This window comes from Poecilia reticulata, linkage group LG19 (genome assembly GCF_000633615.1).
Source record: "Poecilia reticulata strain Guanapo linkage group LG19, Guppy_female_1.0+MT, whole genome shotgun sequence".
NCBI classification, from domain to species: domain Eukaryota; kingdom Metazoa; phylum Chordata; class Actinopteri; order Cyprinodontiformes; family Poeciliidae; genus Poecilia; species Poecilia reticulata.
The window spans coordinates 1,471,044-1,490,058 of NC_024349.1; the positions used below are offsets into that span (position 1 = coordinate 1,471,044).

General features: G+C 40.0%; 3 protein-coding genes across 3 annotated transcripts in view; 1 reads left to right on the forward strand and 2 right to left on the reverse strand.

Annotated features, from left to right (window-relative positions):
* rhbdl1 (rhomboid, veinlet-like 1 (Drosophila)) overlaps positions 1–15,446 on the reverse strand; it is a 55,549-nt gene extending 40,103 nt beyond the window's left edge. The window contains exon 1 of the mRNA XM_008436344.2: positions 14,621–15,446. The gene's annotated coding sequence lies outside the window, so the exon portion shown is untranslated. The remainder of the gene's footprint in view (positions 1–14,620) is intronic.
* h1-0 (H1.0 linker histone) lies at positions 11,319–12,602 on the forward strand. Its single transcript, XM_008436342.2, is given in 4 exon segments — positions 11,319–11,358; positions 11,361–11,395; positions 11,398–11,477; positions 11,479–12,602. Coding segments are annotated over 4 exon segments (822 nt in total). The 5' UTR covers positions 11,319–11,333; the 3' UTR covers positions 12,161–12,602.
* Positions 15,447–15,756: 310 nt separating the features above from the next.
* rhot2 (ras homolog family member T2) overlaps positions 15,757–19,015 on the reverse strand; it is a 14,638-nt gene continuing 11,379 nt past the window's right edge. The window contains exons 18-19 of the mRNA XM_008436345.2: positions 18,513–18,715; positions 15,757–16,450 (exon numbers count right to left, since the gene is read on the reverse strand). Of these exons, the coding sequence (XP_008434567.1) occupies positions 16,333–16,450; positions 18,513–18,715 (321 nt within the window). The 3' untranslated portion in view covers positions 15,757–16,332. The remainder of the gene's footprint in view (positions 16,451–18,512; positions 18,716–19,015) is intronic.

A 19,015-nucleotide genomic window follows, 5' to 3' on the forward strand; every position in this document is an offset into this window, starting at 1 on the left:
GGCCAGAGTTCCACTGGGGTTGCTAGGTAATGGCCAGAGTTCCACTGGGGTTGCTAGGTAACGGCCAGAGTTCCACTGGGGTTGCTAGGTAACGGGCAGTGCTTGCTAATTTGTGACGTTACATTCTGGAAGTTTTTGTATAGGATCTTTTTCCAGACAACAAAACACATGAACTTACTGCCATAACTTAATCCTTGGTGTTTTTTTTCTTAATCTTTATTTATTAGCACCTCGGCTGTTTTAAGAAGCAGTAGGAACCCAAATGGAAGGACAAAAACATGTAAAATGTGAATTTTAAATAGAATGTCACCTTTGGACTAGATTTAACAACGTCTTGAGATGTTTCACATAGGTCTGCCACGATAACAAATTTTGTTGGATGATTATTCCAGGAATTACTACGATAAACGATAAAACCTTTTTGTCTAATAGCATGAAAATGGCATATTTTATATGATATATATTGACCCTCTCAAGGATCAATAAACTAATTTCTAAGGAACATTTAACACTGGAACTGGAAAACATTTTAAATATCCAGAATACATAAACAAACCATGAATTAATTGGATTATTAAGTCTCTAAACTTGTCCTTTAAACTTTATTCATCATTGGACTCAAACTGCCAGTTTGGACTCAGTGTCAAATATTACCATTTTTTTCAAAGTACTAGATGACACTATTTCACACTCGTCTTTTGTATTTTGTTGATTAAATAAATACTGCATGAAAATAACCATAAAACAACAAAGCTTGTGTAAAAGCAAGAGGTCTCACTTTGACCTAAAGTGTTTGTATGATTTTTTTGCTTGTGGAAATGTTTTCTAGGAGAAATGAAGGAGTTTTAGCTAGAAAAGATGAGAAGACTTCGTGGTACCATTAAAGGTTTTGTTTTGAAAATAAAGTGCGAATGTAACAAGACAGCTTGGTTATTTGTCCTTCAGGTAGTGACTACTGCCCTCTGTTGGTGAAAAATCATATTTCAGGTTTAAATGTCTTCATTATTAAAACAAAAATGATCAGAAAAGTTTCTAAAATAAATCCTGAGACCACAGAAAACATTGAGAGGACAGAAAACATAAAGCCACTGGTGTATTTTTAATATTCTTCACATTAGTCGATGCAGTTATAGCTGAAAACTTTCAAGAATTTTCAAAAGTTAAATAAAGTTGAAGTTTTCTATTCTTTAAGTAAACGGTTTCTGTTTCTACAGAACTTGGTGTTGGTCCATCGGCAGCTTTGGACTCCATTAAGTCTCTGCGTATTAAAGGGGCAAAGGTCAAAGTCAGGATTAGGGCTAAATGCACCATTACTCAACAAGGTATTTAATAAGATTTAAATATGTCTTCAAAGGGTTCGACTTCATAAGGCTGCAACAGAAAATCAAAATTCACAAAACTTCAGCACCAAACAACTACAACATGGGAAGTGAAACAATAATTACTAATGGTAATAAACTAGTGATGCATGTTGGTCTGTGTGAAGTAGCCATCAGTAGGAAGAGGCCATGTTATATTAGCATAATGGAGCCATAGTCACTTCACATTAGTCTGGAAAGTTATGCTAGCTTGCTGTAATCACGCTGTTGCATTTGGCTGCAATGGCGACCATTTTATAGCTCATTAAAAAAGGATGAAAGATATGAAAACATTAATACTGCTGTTCTGGCCGATAACCGACATCTATGAATATAATATACATTTCCTTGCTCAAACAACACTGTAGATGAGTTAACGTTAATCTGTGAATTCTGACTTTAATCTGCTGAGATAAAAAGTTTGAATTTTGAGATTAAAGTTAGAATTCTTAAATTAAAATCAGAATTCAGAGGGGAAAAAAACAGAAATTTTAGATCAAAGTCAGAATTTTGATATTAAAGTCAAATTTAAAAAAAATTTTTTCAGTGGCACCAATTGTCTTCCGTACAACACTGTAAATACGACCACACGGCTTTCATTCTGTGCTTCAGTTAAACAACCACAAACCAGAGCTGCGTCACACTTCTTTAAATAAAATAAATGTTCATTGTTTGCGCGCTGGCTAATTTAAACGACGCGCAACGGTTGGTTAGAAAAGCAGGGAGGGGCGCTGGCTGCTGATTCATCACCTGTAGCTTTCCGATGGACAGTTGACCTAAATACTAAAGACTTCAGACACAACAGCTACCAACCAGTCCAGTGGGTCAGGAAGCCACACCCACCACTCATTGTTTTCAGAAACATAAAACAGAAACATTTTGTTTGGGTTTGTTTGGGCTGTTGATCAATTTACCCACTTAAATAATTACATTATTGTTGCTATGATAACAGCTTTGGATGCAGTGCTGAATAAATGCTTGTTTTTGCTTCAGATAACCCAAATAAATACAAAATAAAGTTTTCAAATGATGAATTACTTTATTAAAGAAACAAAAACTAAACTGTCCCTGTGGGGAAAAGAGATGATCTACTATTGGCAGTCATTGTAGCTTCCATTGTTCAACTTGTACATTTTAATTTTGCTACATTTGCTATTTTAAGCCTAGAGGGCAGAATTTCATGACTACATCAACTAAAGCAAGTCATTCAAATCCTTAAACTGTAACGAATGCCCTGTGAAAGCAAAGCCCCACCGCAGTAAAATGTGAAAAATAATAATTTCAAAGTGGGCGGAGCCAATATGCCCTAAGGGGCGTGGCCAACTGGGGATGAGTAGAGGAGGTGGAGCAGCACTGTCGCTAGCTAGCTTGGTGACTTTGTTGCTTTAATTCGCAGATTTTCGGACATTATTGCAATTTTTTTTTTTTAATTAGCAAAAAAAAATTCCAAAATTAGGGATTAGCTACTTTTTTTTTTTTTTTTTGTCAAAAAGTGACTAGCTACAAATTTAGCAACTTTTTTTGTTATTGGAGACTTTTGTGGCGACATGTGAAAGCAACCAAGAGAGCAGCAGGTGCGTTCAGTAAAAACTGGGAAAAAATTATAATATATGGTTTAAGATTTTGGGCTGCACAGTGGCGCAGTTGGTAGAGCTGTTGCCTTGCAGCAAGAAGGTTCTGGGTTCGATTCCCGGCCTGGGGTCTTTCTGCATGGAGTCTCCATGTTCTCCCTGTGCGTTGCGTGGGTTTTCTCCGGGTACTCCGGTTTCCTCCCACAGTCCAAAAACATGACTGGCAGGTTAATTGGCCTCTCCAAATTGCCCCTAGGTGTGAGTGTGTGTGTGCCTGGTTGTGTGTCCTGTGTGTCTCTGTGTTGCCCTGCGACAGACTGGCGACCTGTCCAGGGTGACCCCGCCTTTCGCCCGAAACGTTGGCTGGAGATGGGCACCAGCAAACCTCCCGACCCGACTGAGGGAAAAAGGGTGCAAGAAAATGGATGGATGGTTTAAGATTTTTTTTTTTTTAAAGTAACMTTTTTCAAACAAATGAACTCATACACTGTAAAAACACAAAATTTCACCAAAGATTTTTGGTCTAGTTTTGATTCACTGGAATAATATATTTTTTCCCATGTTATAAATTGCATCATAAACTTCACTTATAACTAGTACTTTCTCATAAATATTAAAAAAATATTGACAAACAAGCTTCTATTTCTTGCTAAAAAGTTACTTGTTAGTTTTATTTCAAGATATTAACGCTAGAAACTAGACATATTTCTAAATTTTCTGTGCAGAAACTGATTTAAACTTCAACACTGAATAGTCAGCAGCTGTGCGTTGCGTTTCCAGTGACGCAGCCGTGTGCGGGTCTGACTGACAGGTGACAGGTGCTGCCAGCGTCTGCCGGGGGAAGCCGGTCATGTGACGGGAACTCCGGCAGCTGACGGTTTTATTCTGCCGGGGAGACGCGCGTCGTTCTGACGTGTCCACAAAGAGCGCCGTGTTTTTGGACCGACGTCGGATCGGTTCTGGTGGAGTCCCACCTGCTCAGAAAACCAGCTGTCCGAACCGACAATCACAACTTCCCACCAGCTGCACGCCAAACACGACTGGATTATTCTGACAATCCGATGACCGATTGATTATTCTGACGATTAACTGATTAATCAATTCATTAATTTTCCGACGATTAACTGATTAATCAATTCATTAATTTATTTATTTTTTAAATTGTCACATTCTACAGATTTTTGCATGTAACAATTTAAGGCGTTTTTACACAATATTAAACACATTAAAAAAATTAAAATAAGCAAAAATAATTTTTTTAAGATGAAATAATTTATTGCCCATAAATCAATAACAGAACTCGTTTTGTGAATTTGAACAGGCTGAAGCCAAAACTGCTGCTGGAGTCGCTTTTTAGGGCTGGACAATAAATCAATAACAATGTATATTGATACATCATCAATATCAATACACCTGATTGAATATTATTCAACACCTACAATATTCTAGGTTGCTGGAATCAACTCACTCTTTGGTTGCCTAGCAACGACCTGCCCAACTTTGGTTGCCTAGCAACGACCTGCTGCGTGACTGGCACAGCAGCAGTTCCAAGTTTCCTCAATAATCATAACTGTGGGTAAAACCTGGAACGCAGAATTACTACTGTTGACGCAAGGAGCGGCCATTTTGGAACAGGAAACCCAACTTCATATGGTGTTCCAAATCCCGTTGATCTTTTGGACTGGGAGGTCAGAATGTCAAAGTTTGGAGCACAGCTGCTACTAAAGTACAACCACATGACTGCTGCTGATGCAAGAAGCAGCCATTTTGAAACACATAGTCCCCAGTACAGGCTGCTCTCAGTTTCCCAGTCAGAAATCTGACTTCGGAGGGCGCTCCAGCTGATTTTTTTGACTGGGAAGTCGCAATGCAGCATTATATGTGTTGATGTGCGGAGCGGCCATTTTGGGATGCAATGTCTGCTGTTCAAGTCTCAACTGTTGCTCCCACTTTCCAGAGGGAAATCTGTCTACAGAGGGCGTTCTGTTATTTACAGTGAAAGTGACTCGGTTAGATTTTCTTTCTACTTTTTAAATTATATTTCCTAAAATTTCAACAAGTCTTTTTTAGAGTCCTTTTTATAGTTTTAATCTAAAATTTTGATAAAAAATGACTTCAAACAGAGCAGGTTAGTTGGTCCTCTCCTCCGTTCAGTTTTATCTTTCGTCTCTTTTCTTTCGTTTGGCCAAAGCAAACCCAGAACAAACTGATTTAATCCAACCTCATGATTTAAGGCTGGACAGCATCGTGCACATCAAAGCAGCCAGCAGGAGCGCGTTCAGCGTCCGATTATCGCAGGACGAGCCTCATCTCAGCACTGATGGAAGACAAACCGGAGACTTCGGGAAAGACATCGGACTTCAAAGCGTTTTGGTCGGCTAAAATTACAAACCAGCTTCAGACAAACTGAGAGCCGCAGCGCTAAAATAAACCAGCCACGTAGATGGCGGAGCGTCGTCTTTAAATACACATGAAACATGATATAATACACCATTCTGCTGCGCCTGACTCCAGGTGAAATAAGCCATAAGTGGGTCAGGCGTTATGTAAGCTGCATATATGTTCTCCTCAGGCGGGATGCGAGAGCTCAAAGAGTCAGAGAGGAGAACAAGTGAATAACTGTATATGGTTTAAACAAAGCAGCAGGACAGAGACCATCCAGAAGCTCAACCGAAACACATCTCTGCATTTCGTCAGGAACTTTCCAGCTTCACTTTTAGGAGTTTATGACTAAGATCAGGTCTATTATTCATACAAAACTGGTAATCCTTTGAAATTAAAGGTGCAGTAAATAACTTTAAAAAAATGTTTTTACAGATTTATTACATCTGTCTCCAGGCAGAAACAGTATGACACTGATAATCTGTGAAAAAGAAATCCTTGGATAAACTTAATTTGATTACTTGTTACAAATATGTTGGTGGGATTGAGGAGGTCTTCGAAGTATTCCGCCCACCGGCCCACAACGTCCCGAGTTGAGGTCAGCAGCGCACCATCCCCACTATAAACAGTGTTGGTGCTGCACTGCTTCCTCCTCCTGAGACGCCGGATGGTGGACCAGAATCGCCTCGAAGCCGTAGGAAGCCTGTCTCCATGGCCTCTCCAAACTCCTCCCACGCCCGAGTTTTTGCCTCAGCGACAACCCGTCGAATGTTACAAATTAATCACATTTTTAAAGTCGGAATGCCCGTTTTCTTTTTCCAGTGTAACTAGCTTTAGCATTCTCTGCTATCTGGACGAAGCTGCAGCAGAGCAAGGAGGAGGCTGTGAGCAGCGAGTACACAAGCATGACTGACAACACCAAGACCCTCCTCCTGGCTCCGATTGGTTTTCTTGTTAGCACTGGAAGAAGGCAGAGAAGCCTGATTTTTTCATTATCTGTCTCATACTAAACTACCACAACTCAGTTTTGACAGATATGCAAAAAAACAAACATTTTGTTCATAAAAATTACAAACTGTAGCCTTAATAAGGGCTAAAAACGGAAACCACGTAACTGAATAAATAAATGAAATAAATGAATATCAAGTATTATTCATATTTATAGGCATTGCCATTCCGTGTATTGAATTTTTTCATTGTATACCTTTAACTTTATGGCATAAAGCATGTTTGTCTTTCTGTGGGTGTTTATAGTTTTCTAATTTGTTCCACATTTTTCAAACAAAACCATTTTTCTTTGAGTGTTTCCGTTGGCACAAGGTAATTTAGAGGGTGGATGGAGGGGTTGTTTGCCCAGGGAGCCAAAGAGGGTAGGACCACCCCTGCAGTGGTGGATTGAATAATTTAAAAAAACTGATTACAAAATCAGCTAAATTCATTTAACAACATCCCAATTCTTTTACCCTTAATTTACCTGGAAATCACTATAGAGATAAAATCTGCAGAGGAAAACAACCAACAAATTATATAACAAAATTATTAAAGCTGCAGTATGCAACTCTTACAGCACCCTCCCTGTACTGTCACCAAATCATGATGGTGGAATTTGAGGCACATAATCTGTAAAAAGATTGATCTCCCCTACTTCCTCCCTGAGCTACTATTGTGTTCTGAAGAAATGTACCACTACTGACCAAAAACAAATCACAGGCAGGAAGGCGGCCTAGCCCTGCGACACACTGGCGACCTGTCCAGGGTCGTTAGCTGGAGAGGCAGCAGCACCTCCCGACCCCACTAAGGGTGGATGGACGGATAGAGAACGGCCTAGCTAAATACTAGCACATTTAGAAAATATTTTGCTAAATGTTGAGAAATCTAACTGAATATCATTTAGCTAAATATTGAGAGAAGTTATCTAAATGTGGCAAATATTAGCATATCTAGCTAAATATGCTAATATTTTCCTGTTAATAAAAAAGGACCCAGCCTGGTAAAAACCAGCCAGTTTGGACTCTGGCTTTTTAAAAGTGTTTGCTTCCTGGAGTCTTGGACTCTCCTGATGTTTTAAGTTTTAACTGATTGCTAACGATTGCCCATGTGCAAGTTTGACGCTATGAAGCTTACCGGAAGCTGCCTGCTCTGTAAGCAGCCATCTTTTACTGTTGTATAGAAGAGACCAAGATGGCTGTTGTTGTTAATCCAATATTTGGAATTGTGGCCGACACGGACTGAACGGCTTCGTTCACTTCCATCGCTGCCGCCATTGCTACAATTACAGGCAGACTCGAAAATGACGTAATCATTCACAACTTCTCCTTCTGGTCGCTGATTGGTCAGCTGGAAATTCAACCGGAGCGAATTAAAGTTAATGGGACAAAGTCCAGAGGCGCTTTATTTATTTATTTATTTTTAAAGCAGGAAGCCCTTATAGCGATAAACGCTCTGTGGAATGAATAAATAAATTTCAATCTGATAAACAGTCAACAAATTATGCAATAAAGTTATTAAAAGGAGCTTTCAGTCTATATATTTCCAGCACAAAGGCATCAAAGCAGCACAGTCTAAAGATGGCAGGTTCACTATTGCAGAATATTTTCTGGTTAATAATGTCGGCAGGGGTGAAAGTAGGGGGGGTACGGTCAGGTACTGCTACCCCTAAAAGATGTAGCGGGGGTACGCAGTACCTGCAAGAGGGGAGCGGCTGTCTGCTGTAAAACGTCAGTGGGTTCACTGTGCAGCCGCGACGGATTAGTTTTTCAAGAACAATCCAAAACACGACTTAATCAGTTAATAAATGGCTTCCCCCCACCATCCCCCCCATTTCATATTGTTTCTGAACTGTTCTGTTAGAGCAGCGGTGCGACACGTCGATCGCGGAAGGTTTTGAGTCGATCTCGGCTTTAGGTAATAAACTGAACGCCGCCATGAGGCTGAGAGCAGAACGTTCTCCTCTGAGTCCTTATCAAAACGTTCATTACTTTATTAAAGAACAACAACAAAAAGTCTACAAAACGTTTTCAGATTAATGACCCAACAACAATAATAATCTCAGTGATTATTGTTTCAACAAGGTGTTGCGCAATTCTGCATGTGCGTTTCGGTTCCATAACCAAAATAACGAGCAGAGCAGGAGATTAAATTAACTAATCAACCACCGCTGCGTTCATGAGGATTATTAATGATGGCAAAACAAATATCAAGCCTGAAAACCTGATATCGTAACGGACTGAATGTTTTAAACGTAATCTGTGGTCGGCTTGAGCAGTTGCCACGGCAACGGGTATACTTAAACGACAGAGAGAGAGAGAGAGAGAGAGAGAGAGAGAGAGAGAGAGAGAGAGAGAGAGAGAGAGAGAGAGGTTTAGAGTTGATCACCTGTTCAGGTTGTTTATCTTTGCTGTGACGCATCACAGCCGCTGTAGTTTCTGAACGTTCAATAAACGACAAACTTGGACTAATTACCTCGTTCGTTTGTTACTATACGTCATTCACAACAAACATCAAACACAGTAAATATGTTTCATTAAGTATTTATCAAACAAATGGCTTCTACCGGGATAATTATGTGAAATTAAATTGTCTAATTCAAAAATAACAGTTTTATTGCTCTCTGGGATCTTGCTTTGAGCTCTGAGAGGCTTTTCCTCTCTCAAACATTTTTTTTGCTCCTTATTTAGTGGAAATATTGATGTTGATGAGATTTCCTCCAAAATAATAACCTTTTTCAATCTTTATAGCTCCACTGTTGAAGCTCTAACATTCACAAATGACAGTGAAATAAAATCCAGTCCAACATCTGGTTTGAGGTGATTCCTCTGGAACCTGTTGGAGGAAACATATCCCAACTTCTGAAGATGAGCTTTAACCTAACAGAGCTCTGTGGTTCCTCCTGTCAGCATGAGAGTCAGGGTGAGGAGGCGCCATGTTAGGAAGAGAAGCTGCAGGATCTTCAGAACAAACAGGTCATGATGCTGGGCTACTGATTATCCCTCTGTCTGGACACAGGACCAGTAGAACCAGTTTAAAAGATAAAATGAATGGTTATATGCCAGACATGGAAAACTGGGATGCTCTCCATGCCAYGATGTTCAGAATTTAGGTCTCATGGCATCTCAAGGTGTCAACATKGCAGCCAGTGGGCTGAAGGAGGAAATACAGCTTTATTTTGTAGCAATTCAAGAGCTACCAGTTTTTATCGCTTCGCAAAAAAATTCACAGCACAGAAACTCCAAAGCACATAGACGTAATATGTATGTATATATATGCTTTTGTCATAGTACCCCCAAGAATGAAAAACTACTTTCACCCCTGAGTGTCGGGACCTGCGGGGCATCATATCCGAACAGAACCAGGTCCAGTTTAGGGAAGAGGTCCCTCTCTCGGTGGCCGCGAGCAGCAGTCCGAACCCGGACCGAAGTCTGACCTCACTCCCCTTCATTTACCATCAAATAAATAAATGAATGAATAAATAACAATGAAGATGATAATAAATAAAAACCAGAGCATTTATTTCCCAGCAGATCTGAGTCGACCTGTTTGCGCACAGCCAGAGTGATAAACAATGCGCCATGTTCTCCAGCTCCTCTTTCTGTTACGATTTGTTGTTTTCTATACATTTAAATGTTTCCATTCACAAAACACCGACTCAGTTTACCACTTCCTCCCTTTTCCTTTCACCAATAACTCATCCATGCAGCCATTCACTCCACCTTTCAGTAAACAAACAGCGTCACACAAACAAAACAACAACAAATGGTTGCAGGTGACATCAAGTAGAAGCTTAATTGAAATTAAATGGATGTTTTTGGTAAGTGCTTAAAGTGAATTGAATCCTGCATCAGTCTGGATCGTGGATGTGATGCGCAGGAAGGTGGAAACTGGGTCATCATCCAAAAAGCGGCTCAAATAACTTAATAATTACGGCAGAAAAGTCGGAGGAAATCAGCTCTTCTTGTGTCTGTGACTGAATCAAAATGGCGTTTCAGCGAGGGACATCGGCGCAAATGTTAAAAATAAGAAATAAAGCTGCGTAAATAGAGGTCAAACTTTTATTATTAATTCAAATCGATGCGTTCGGGATCATGATAAAGAGAGAAACAGGAAGAAGATGAAATGATTGGGTTCTGATGCGGCCGCGTCTAAACAAAAGACAGCCATCATCACTGCGCCCTGCACTGAAGGACTTTGGTTCCAGCTCCAGTCTGCAAACCCCGCGCCCTCCCCCCGCACGCAGCCGGTCCCGCACCTGAAGTGAAGCCCCCCCTCTGCCTCAGCTCGGATCCCCGTCAAAAACAAACGTGACAACCCGAACCAGCAGCCTTCAACTTCACCTGATGTTTGGAGGCGCTGGCAACTTTCCTGACAATGGAGCTTCAGAGGCGACTGCCATAGTGATGGTTATAAGCAAATCTGGCGCAAAAGCGAGAAAAAACGCAAACACAAAGGTTGCACTGCGCCCCGAATAAAGCCCCGATGAAGTCCCGGCTGTCACCTGCGGCTTCCAGGTCGTGACATTTGATTTATTGCGGGTTTAACAGCAAATAATCTCGAACACGTCATTCAAAGTCAATGGCCGGGCTGTGTTAGTTGGGAAAACGTATCGAAGTATTAAAAGGATAAACGGAGACCTGCGCAGTCGGAACTTCACGCATCCGATCAGTTAAAGATTCAATTTTAATGTGCGTTGCGTGTCATCCCGCAAGGTTCCGTCTGTTCGGGTCAATTTGAGGGGAATTGGGCAAAATTGTTGGCGGCGCGCGTTACTTCCAGCGGGTTTTCACGGAATAAAAGTTGTTCGCCGGTGGAAACGGAGGCGGCCGAGCTGGCGGACGGGAAGCCGGATGTCTCCACCACCGGCCCGGCGCGTCCGGCGGACCGCGGAGGATGCGTGGGTTTTATATTTGACCGCATATGGAGGATGAAGAAACACAAACGGGACGGCGCCAGTTCCATGGAGTCCGCTAGATCAGCTGCTGGCAGTTGGTGTTCTCAATCACGTCCGCAGATAGGCTTCATAGGCTCAATGGAGCGCCTGTGGAATAAGACACTTAGAACCCGGACACCGAAGACGCACTTTTTTTTTTTTAAACATTTTTGGACACTTACGCCGAAACAGCTTTTTCTGGCGTTTTGCTTTGAGGATACACTGTTTCGCATTGTTTTTTTTCCCTACCGGTGAGGCGTTCAAAAGCTGCGGGGAAATTACACCTCCAAGAGTTTTTGATTAACTTTATTTTTAAAAGGAGAATTGAAGAAGTCACCATGGCAGAGACGTCGGCCGCTCCAGCCAAAGCAAAACGGGCGTCGAAACCAAAGAAACCCTCGTCGCATCCAAAGTACTCGGACATGATTAAAGCGGCTATTGTTCACGACGCGAGTCGGAGCGGAGCGTCCCGTCAGTCCATCCAGAAGTACGTGAGGAAGAACTACAAAGTGGGCGACAACGCCGACGTCCAGATCAAGATGGCCCTGAAGAGGCTGGTGGCGTCCGGGATGCTGCGCCACACCAAAGGCATCGGCGCGTCCGGGTCCTTCCGGCTCACCAAGCCGGAGGACTCCAAAAAGCCCCCCGCCAAGGCGCCGCCTGCAGCCAAGCCCAAAAAAGTGGCCAAACCCAAACCCAAGAAGGCGGCCAAACCCAAGAAGGTGACCAAGACGCCGGAGAAACCCAAGAAGGCGGCCGTCAAGAAAGTGAAAAAGGTCGCGAAGAAGGCGACACCTGCGAAAACCAAGAAAGCGCCGGCAAAGAAACCCAAAGCGGCCAAAGCCAAGGCGAAACCAGTGAAGAAGACGGCCAAGCCCAAGGCCAAGACACCCAAGAAGGCTGCGAAGACTTCCAAAAAGAAGTGAACGGACTCTTTCTGAAACCCACTGTAAATACTTGAGGAATTTTTTTTTCGTATATGTATTATTTTTGTAAGATTTCATGCAAAAAGTCTGTTTATACCTGTAGTTTTTCCTCCATCCATTGCAGCATCAATAGACTGTAAAACTAACTGTGGACATTTTCATTCTGTTGATATTTGAGTCTGAGGAAAACGTGTATATTTATATATATATATAAAATGCTCAATAATAATAACTACTCAAACATCCCAACGTGTTAAAAACTATTTGCAATGTATGTCAATAAAAACAACTTCCAACTTCTTGTCCTCATTTTACACAAATATTACAGAAAGATGCCCTTTATTCACAGCTTTAAAACTTAACATGTTACTCTAACAGCACGTATTTGCGTCACAATGCCAGAAAAATGAAAGCTGTGTTAATAAAACCTTTTTGAAAAATCTGTTTCCAGGGGCGTATCCAGAAAGTTTTCTAAGGGTGGCCAGATCCTGGGGGGGGGAGTGAGGGTAGAAAAATATCTAAATAAATGTTTTAAATTTAAGTTAATGGTAGATATTGAAATACATTTTAAATGAGGATAATTTACACTCATAAATACAGAGAAATGTGACTACAGTTCAGTTTAGATACGCTGATTAAATTAAATTCAAAACTATTTTATTGATCCCAAAGGAACCAATTACATTAAAAATAAATATCAATTAAAATAAAAATATTTTATTGATCCTAAATAAATGATTTAAAAATGGATGGAATTAATTTTTTTGCAGTTAAACTTATCACCACTATGCAGAAATAATGATTAAATCCACCCAAATAAAGTAAATAAAATATATATTTTAATTAGAAAACAGAAGATACACTGAAAATCATTACAGAATAATTTTATTCAAGTACATTTCTATGGTGAACCTTAAAATTTAGGTCTGTTTTTTTTCCCCCTGATTCTTTGTTTTGCAAATTTATATTTTCAGGTACGAATTTTTTAACATATTGAAAAATATTTTTAACTCAAGAAAATAATAAACATGATTTCCTTCTATTTTAAACTAAAATATGCGATTCTGGATCAGAAGTGAGCGTGACAGGCACTCGGAAAGAAATGCTATGCGAAATAAAAAAGAAAACGTATTAACACAAAAAAATGTAAGTGGATTCATGCATATTGTTTAAAGCAATATTATGCATGAATCCTGTGGAGGAAATGACACTTCGGAAGGAAAACATCATTATGCAAGTTAGACTTTGACTCTACAAAATGCAACATCAGCTCATTTTAACCTTTCCCAGACACCAAAGGTGATTTTAGAGATTAAATGAAATACACTAATGTTATTAAGGCTAAATAAAGGCGAAACTTATATTTGAGGTGCAGGAGGGATCTTTTCCATCATCATTTCAGCTTCAGCAGATGATTGAAGGGGAAATCTGTGTCGACACACCCATATTTAAATGTTCTGCTTCCCACCTGACGAACAAATACTGCCACCGTGTGGCAGCGGAGGGAAATGGCGCCTTTTTTTATTCCACAGCAGGAAAAACAAGAGGCGCATGTTAAAAATACTGTAGTTAGATGATCTGATAATGGCTCCTAAAACAGAAACAAAACCCGAGGAGAAACTTTAAAGATAGTTCTGATGATTAGAGAAATGTTAAATGTCACGACATTAATAATTCAACACAAAATGTCCATGTTTAAGTCAATGAAAGCTCTTAAAACCAAACAATTTCACGAACAGAATCGCCGTTCATTAATTAGCTACACCTTGTTGGTGCCTTTTTCCTGCAAGACAACTTTAATATCTGAGGCTATCTGAAGAGAAATCAAAAATTCAGATTTCTAAATAGCACATTTTTAACTTTAGAGCTCAGAGCTCATTTTTTGTCTTAAATTTTAAAATTTTCTGACGGAAACTGAATTTTTCTATCTACCTAATTCGTCGTCCTACATAATATTATCAGAACAAAGTCGTACAACCGAAAGTCAAAAATATACAAAAATAATGTCATTATGAAAAATTAAGTCGAAATGAGAGAAAAAAATTAGAATAAAGTTGTAACATTACCAGAATAAAGTCGCAATAAGGAAATATTATGACGGAAATTCATCAAAATACTCATGAAATAAAGGTAAATATTAAACAAGAATAAATATCTGAATAAAGTTGAAGTAGTAATCTTGTAATTCCCACATAAAAACTAAAATGAGGGATGTTGAACATCTTGTGAAATTTTAATTTGGTATCTATTCAACAAATATGAGAATCTTAACAGAAATAACAGAAGGAGGTCAGAGCTACACAACTAAGGTCGTCTAGTCATTTTCTTCTGGTAATATTGTGTCTTTATTCCAGTAATATTATGACTTTAGTTCTGTAAAAATTATCTTAGTCTGACCTTAATGCTCCGTTGTACATTTTTAATAAACACAAATTTAAACTTGACCAATCACGTCTGTACCTTTAGCTCCGATGTAGCTTAGCTTGGCGTATTTTCGGTGTTCCCGAAGTTCTCACTCTTCATTTCGCGAACTTTGCACATAGTGAAGTTTATGTCAAAGTCGGTTTTCCCGGAGAGTCGATAAAAACCAAAATTAGTCCAAATGTTTGCCTTCAACAAAGACGTTGAATTCCTTTTCTCTTTTGTAGTCTCCTGCTTGTTTTGGTGCTCTCCGCGCATGCGTACGTTCCTGCGTGAGGACGTCATGACGTCACGCGTAGTTACGAAATGGAGGCCAGCAGATTTGTTTCTGTTTTTGCTAGATTTTGGTACATTTTAAACCGTAATAAAATGAGAATCACTCCGGCCTGGACTTTTATTAAGCATCTGAATCTGTTCACTTTCAGGAATAAAAAAGTTTTTGAAAAGTCACAGAAATGTTTCCTTCCGCCTCTCAGCTTAATCACAAACTGGTTGGTGTTTGGGGAACCGGAACCAGCAGCGGGTTCTGTAACTGGGTCAGCCAGGCGCAGAGGAACAGAACAACACAGGCCAGCTTCAGTCTCATTAAAACAACCTGGAGGAGAGGAAACTGGAGGCACAGCAGATAAACCCGGCACGTTTTCCTTCAGTCACTCAGGGACATTGTAGATGGAAGAACAAATTAAAAAGTACATTTCTTAGAAAAGTCAAAAATTGCCAAAAAAAAAAAAACCTCAGGAATGGGATTTATCTCAGAAACTTCCCAAAGACCTCCCCAGATATTTTGGAAGTTTTCATGTTTCATCTTAAAATTTTAAAGTTTTTTTCTAGCAAATTTGCAAGTTTTCAAACAAAAATTTTCTATTTTTTTCTACAAAATTTGAGATTGATCTCCAATTTTTTTTTAATTTTCTCTAGCAATTTTTTACCTTTTCAAAATCAGAAATTTCCACTTTTTTCTAGTTTCCTAAAAATGAGTTTTTTTCTGAGTTTGAAAACTCATATTTGTTAGAAAACTCGCAAAGTTTAAAATTTTTTACTTTTGAAGCCAAAAAAAATTTTTTGTTCTAGAATATTTCTGAGATTAGAAAATTTCAGATTTTTTCTTGAAACTTTTTTGACTTTTCAAACTGAGAATTTTACTTTATTTTTCTTTGACAAGGTAATATCTCATTTTCAAGAGGGACCTCTGCAGAAATCTTCTAGAAAAATTCAGATTTTTTTGGCTGAAATTTACTCTTTTTTTCTATCTACCTCCCTAACACTTTGTCGCGAACGCCGTTAAAATCAAAAGTCCATTTCCTCCATAAAAGCAAATGTCTTCATGCAACAGAAGGTTCTCACCATCACAGGGTTTAAACTGCGGTGAATGATTTGTGAAGCTAAATCTTCCTGTTTGGGGTAAAACCAGTTATTTGGCAATCGTATCAGGATTTCATGACGTTTCGTAGCAGCTGGTCTGAACGTCCAGCTCTGATTCTGGATAATTTGGCGTCGTTTTCATTTTCACGCGCTGCTCGCATGCAGAACATGATCTGTAACTCAGATCTGCTGACGGGGCAGCAGGAGGCGGGAGCATCTCCCTGATGAAAGCACCTTGGTGTTCAGGAGGAGGAGCTGCTCTTCAGGCCAGCGGGTGAAGCGTAAGGCAGCAGCAGCAGCAGTGACCTCCAGCAGAGGTCAGAGGTCAGGCAGATGGAAAACAGTTCGGCCTCCGGGTTTGGTCGTGACGGATGGAGATAATTGTCGGGTCATTTTAGCCGAGCCACGGCTCTGTAGACGGCGAAACCCAGAACGGCGACGACGGCGGAGCCCAGAGCCACCCGCAGCCAGAAGGAGGCGCTGCTCAGGTCCGACCCGTTCAGGTGGCTGGAAAACAAACACGAACCAGCAAGAGGTTCCGTCAGAGCCGAGACGGATCTTCACTAAAATACAATAAAAAAGTATTTAAAAAGCTGATGTTATGTGGAGTTTTAGGCTGAGGCCACAATAACTTGTGTTTAACTCAGATAATATCAGAACAAGGAGAATCGTGATAATGTGTTAAAACATAAAGTATCACAAGATGCTCAACATTCTTCATTCTGATGTTTTATTGTTCCTCATTTTCTCCTCATGTTATTACGACTTTATTCTTATTTTGACTTAATGTAGCATTACTTAATTTACACGTTGTTTCTTGTATTTCTACATTATTATATTATCGTGACTTAATGTAGTACGACTTCATTACTTTATTCTCGTATTATTAAATGTTTTCTTGTATTATTACCACTATAGTCGTATTTTTACTAAATTTATTCTCATATTTTTACGACATTATTCCTGTGTTATTGTGATTTTATTCTTATTTTTTGTCCTTTCTCGTATCACTACGGATAAAAACTGCAGCCTGGCTCTAAACATCATGGAGTTCACCTGAATTCAAGTCCAAATGAATAAAAGCTGTGAAACAAGATGGCCGCCCTGACATCACTCTGAACTATGGAAACCCAAGGAATGCATCGCGAGAAAATACAGATTTTACAAGAATTAAATAAAAGAAAAAGTTTGATTAAGCAAATCTATTTATCACCCAGCCCTGTTGTCTTGCATCTAGGCCTGTCACGAAAACAAATTTTGCTGGACGATTAAATTGTCTAAAAAATTATTGCGATAAACGATAATATTGTTTCAAGACCTTTTGACAATGATTTAATGGAAATGACTGGAAATGCATGTGATTTCCTGCCATGGATAGATGCACTTTATTTTCAAAAGAACACGTAACACTGGAACTGATAAACTAAATCAGCTCCAGTGTTAATTGATTCTCAGTCTCCATTAACAAAAAACGTACTTGAATGAAAACTAAACATCATAAAGCCAAAGTGGAAATAAATATTGCATTAAACCAAAACAGTGCAGATAATAAAGTCTGTATACTATATTGCCCATCAGTAATCACTAGATCTAAATAGAGAAGATGGGCACATCGACTACCTAATGCAATAGTTCATGCCACACGATTTTTTGCCCCTTATGACAATCTTAGATCGTTGACCGATCCAAGATTGTCGCTGGTGATTTCGTAACCGATCATCCTGTAGTGATTTAGAGCGTCGTGGCCGCTCGGATCTAAATCAGGGGTTTTCCGTTAACGCTGAATGTGACAGGTAGCCAATCAGAAAGCGCGGATTCTCCTCCCGCTTTCTGAGGGGAAATTATGGAGGGGAATCCCAAACAGCTGCGCAACCTGAAGTCCAGCGGACATCGGAGATTATATGTGGAAACAACATTAATATTTATTTAACGTTTTGTGAAAGAATATAGAAATGACAAGGGGAGGAGTTGGAGCCAAATTGCTACCGCAGTTGATGAACCCGGTAAGTTTTCAGCTGTTCTTCGTTAACGTGACATAAATAGGTTATAATGATTTTCATTCTGTCAGGACTTTACGCTGAGCCACATGCATCACAGGTAGATTATAGTAAAGCACTGATTAATGCCCGATTTAAATTAGTTAACTGGACTTGTAGCCATTATTTTGTGTCCATGTGGCTGGACACCACACGGGCACGACGAACCCGATCGAACCGTTATACCTGGGATTTCTGTCAGCTAATGTGTCTCTGGTTTTGAAAATGGGCCGACAGCTTGTGTAGTGAGCGCTGGACATTACACTAAGAAAACGAGGAAGGGATTTGTCAGTGGAGAGCACCGGAGCTGAGCATTTTTTCATTCAGCGTCATCAACAGAAAGAAAAAAGGCAGGAAGAGACGATAAAGACGATAACTAAAATTAGGTTGATACATTTAATTTATCGTGCGATTTAATTATCGTTTATCGCAACAGGTCTACTTGCAAATTTCAAATCCACTTTCAAAAATACATTATTGACCCCAAAGTGAAATTATTTCATGCCGGTTCTGGTGTTGGTTCTGGTACGTACGGGTGCATGGCGGCCCAGGCCAGCCTGCTGTAGATGCTGCTGCTGGCGGCGTCGAGCGTCAGGCCGCAGAACGGCAGCGGCGGCGGCAGGCGGTGCTTGTAGCAGAACTCGGCTGGCGTCATGCCGTGGAACTGCTTGGCTTCAGGAAGATCCGCTTTGGAGGCGACCAGAACACACGGAACGCTGCCGTCCATGTAATGTTGCTAAACATGGAGGACACAGAGAAAACTAAGCCACCATGTTGACTGGCTGCTCCTCTGAGGAGCAAAATGAATTCAACTTCTATCGTCTGACTGGAAAATATCGACATACAGATGATTTTCATTTAATGCTTAATTTCTGCTGGAACTGTTGAGTCTCAGACACAATAACGCTAAAGCCGATATCACTAATGTCCATAACGCTAATGCCGATAACGCTAAAGCCGATAACGCTAATGCCGATAACGGTAATGCCGATAACGCTAATGCCGATAATGCTAATGCCGATAATGCTAAAGCCAA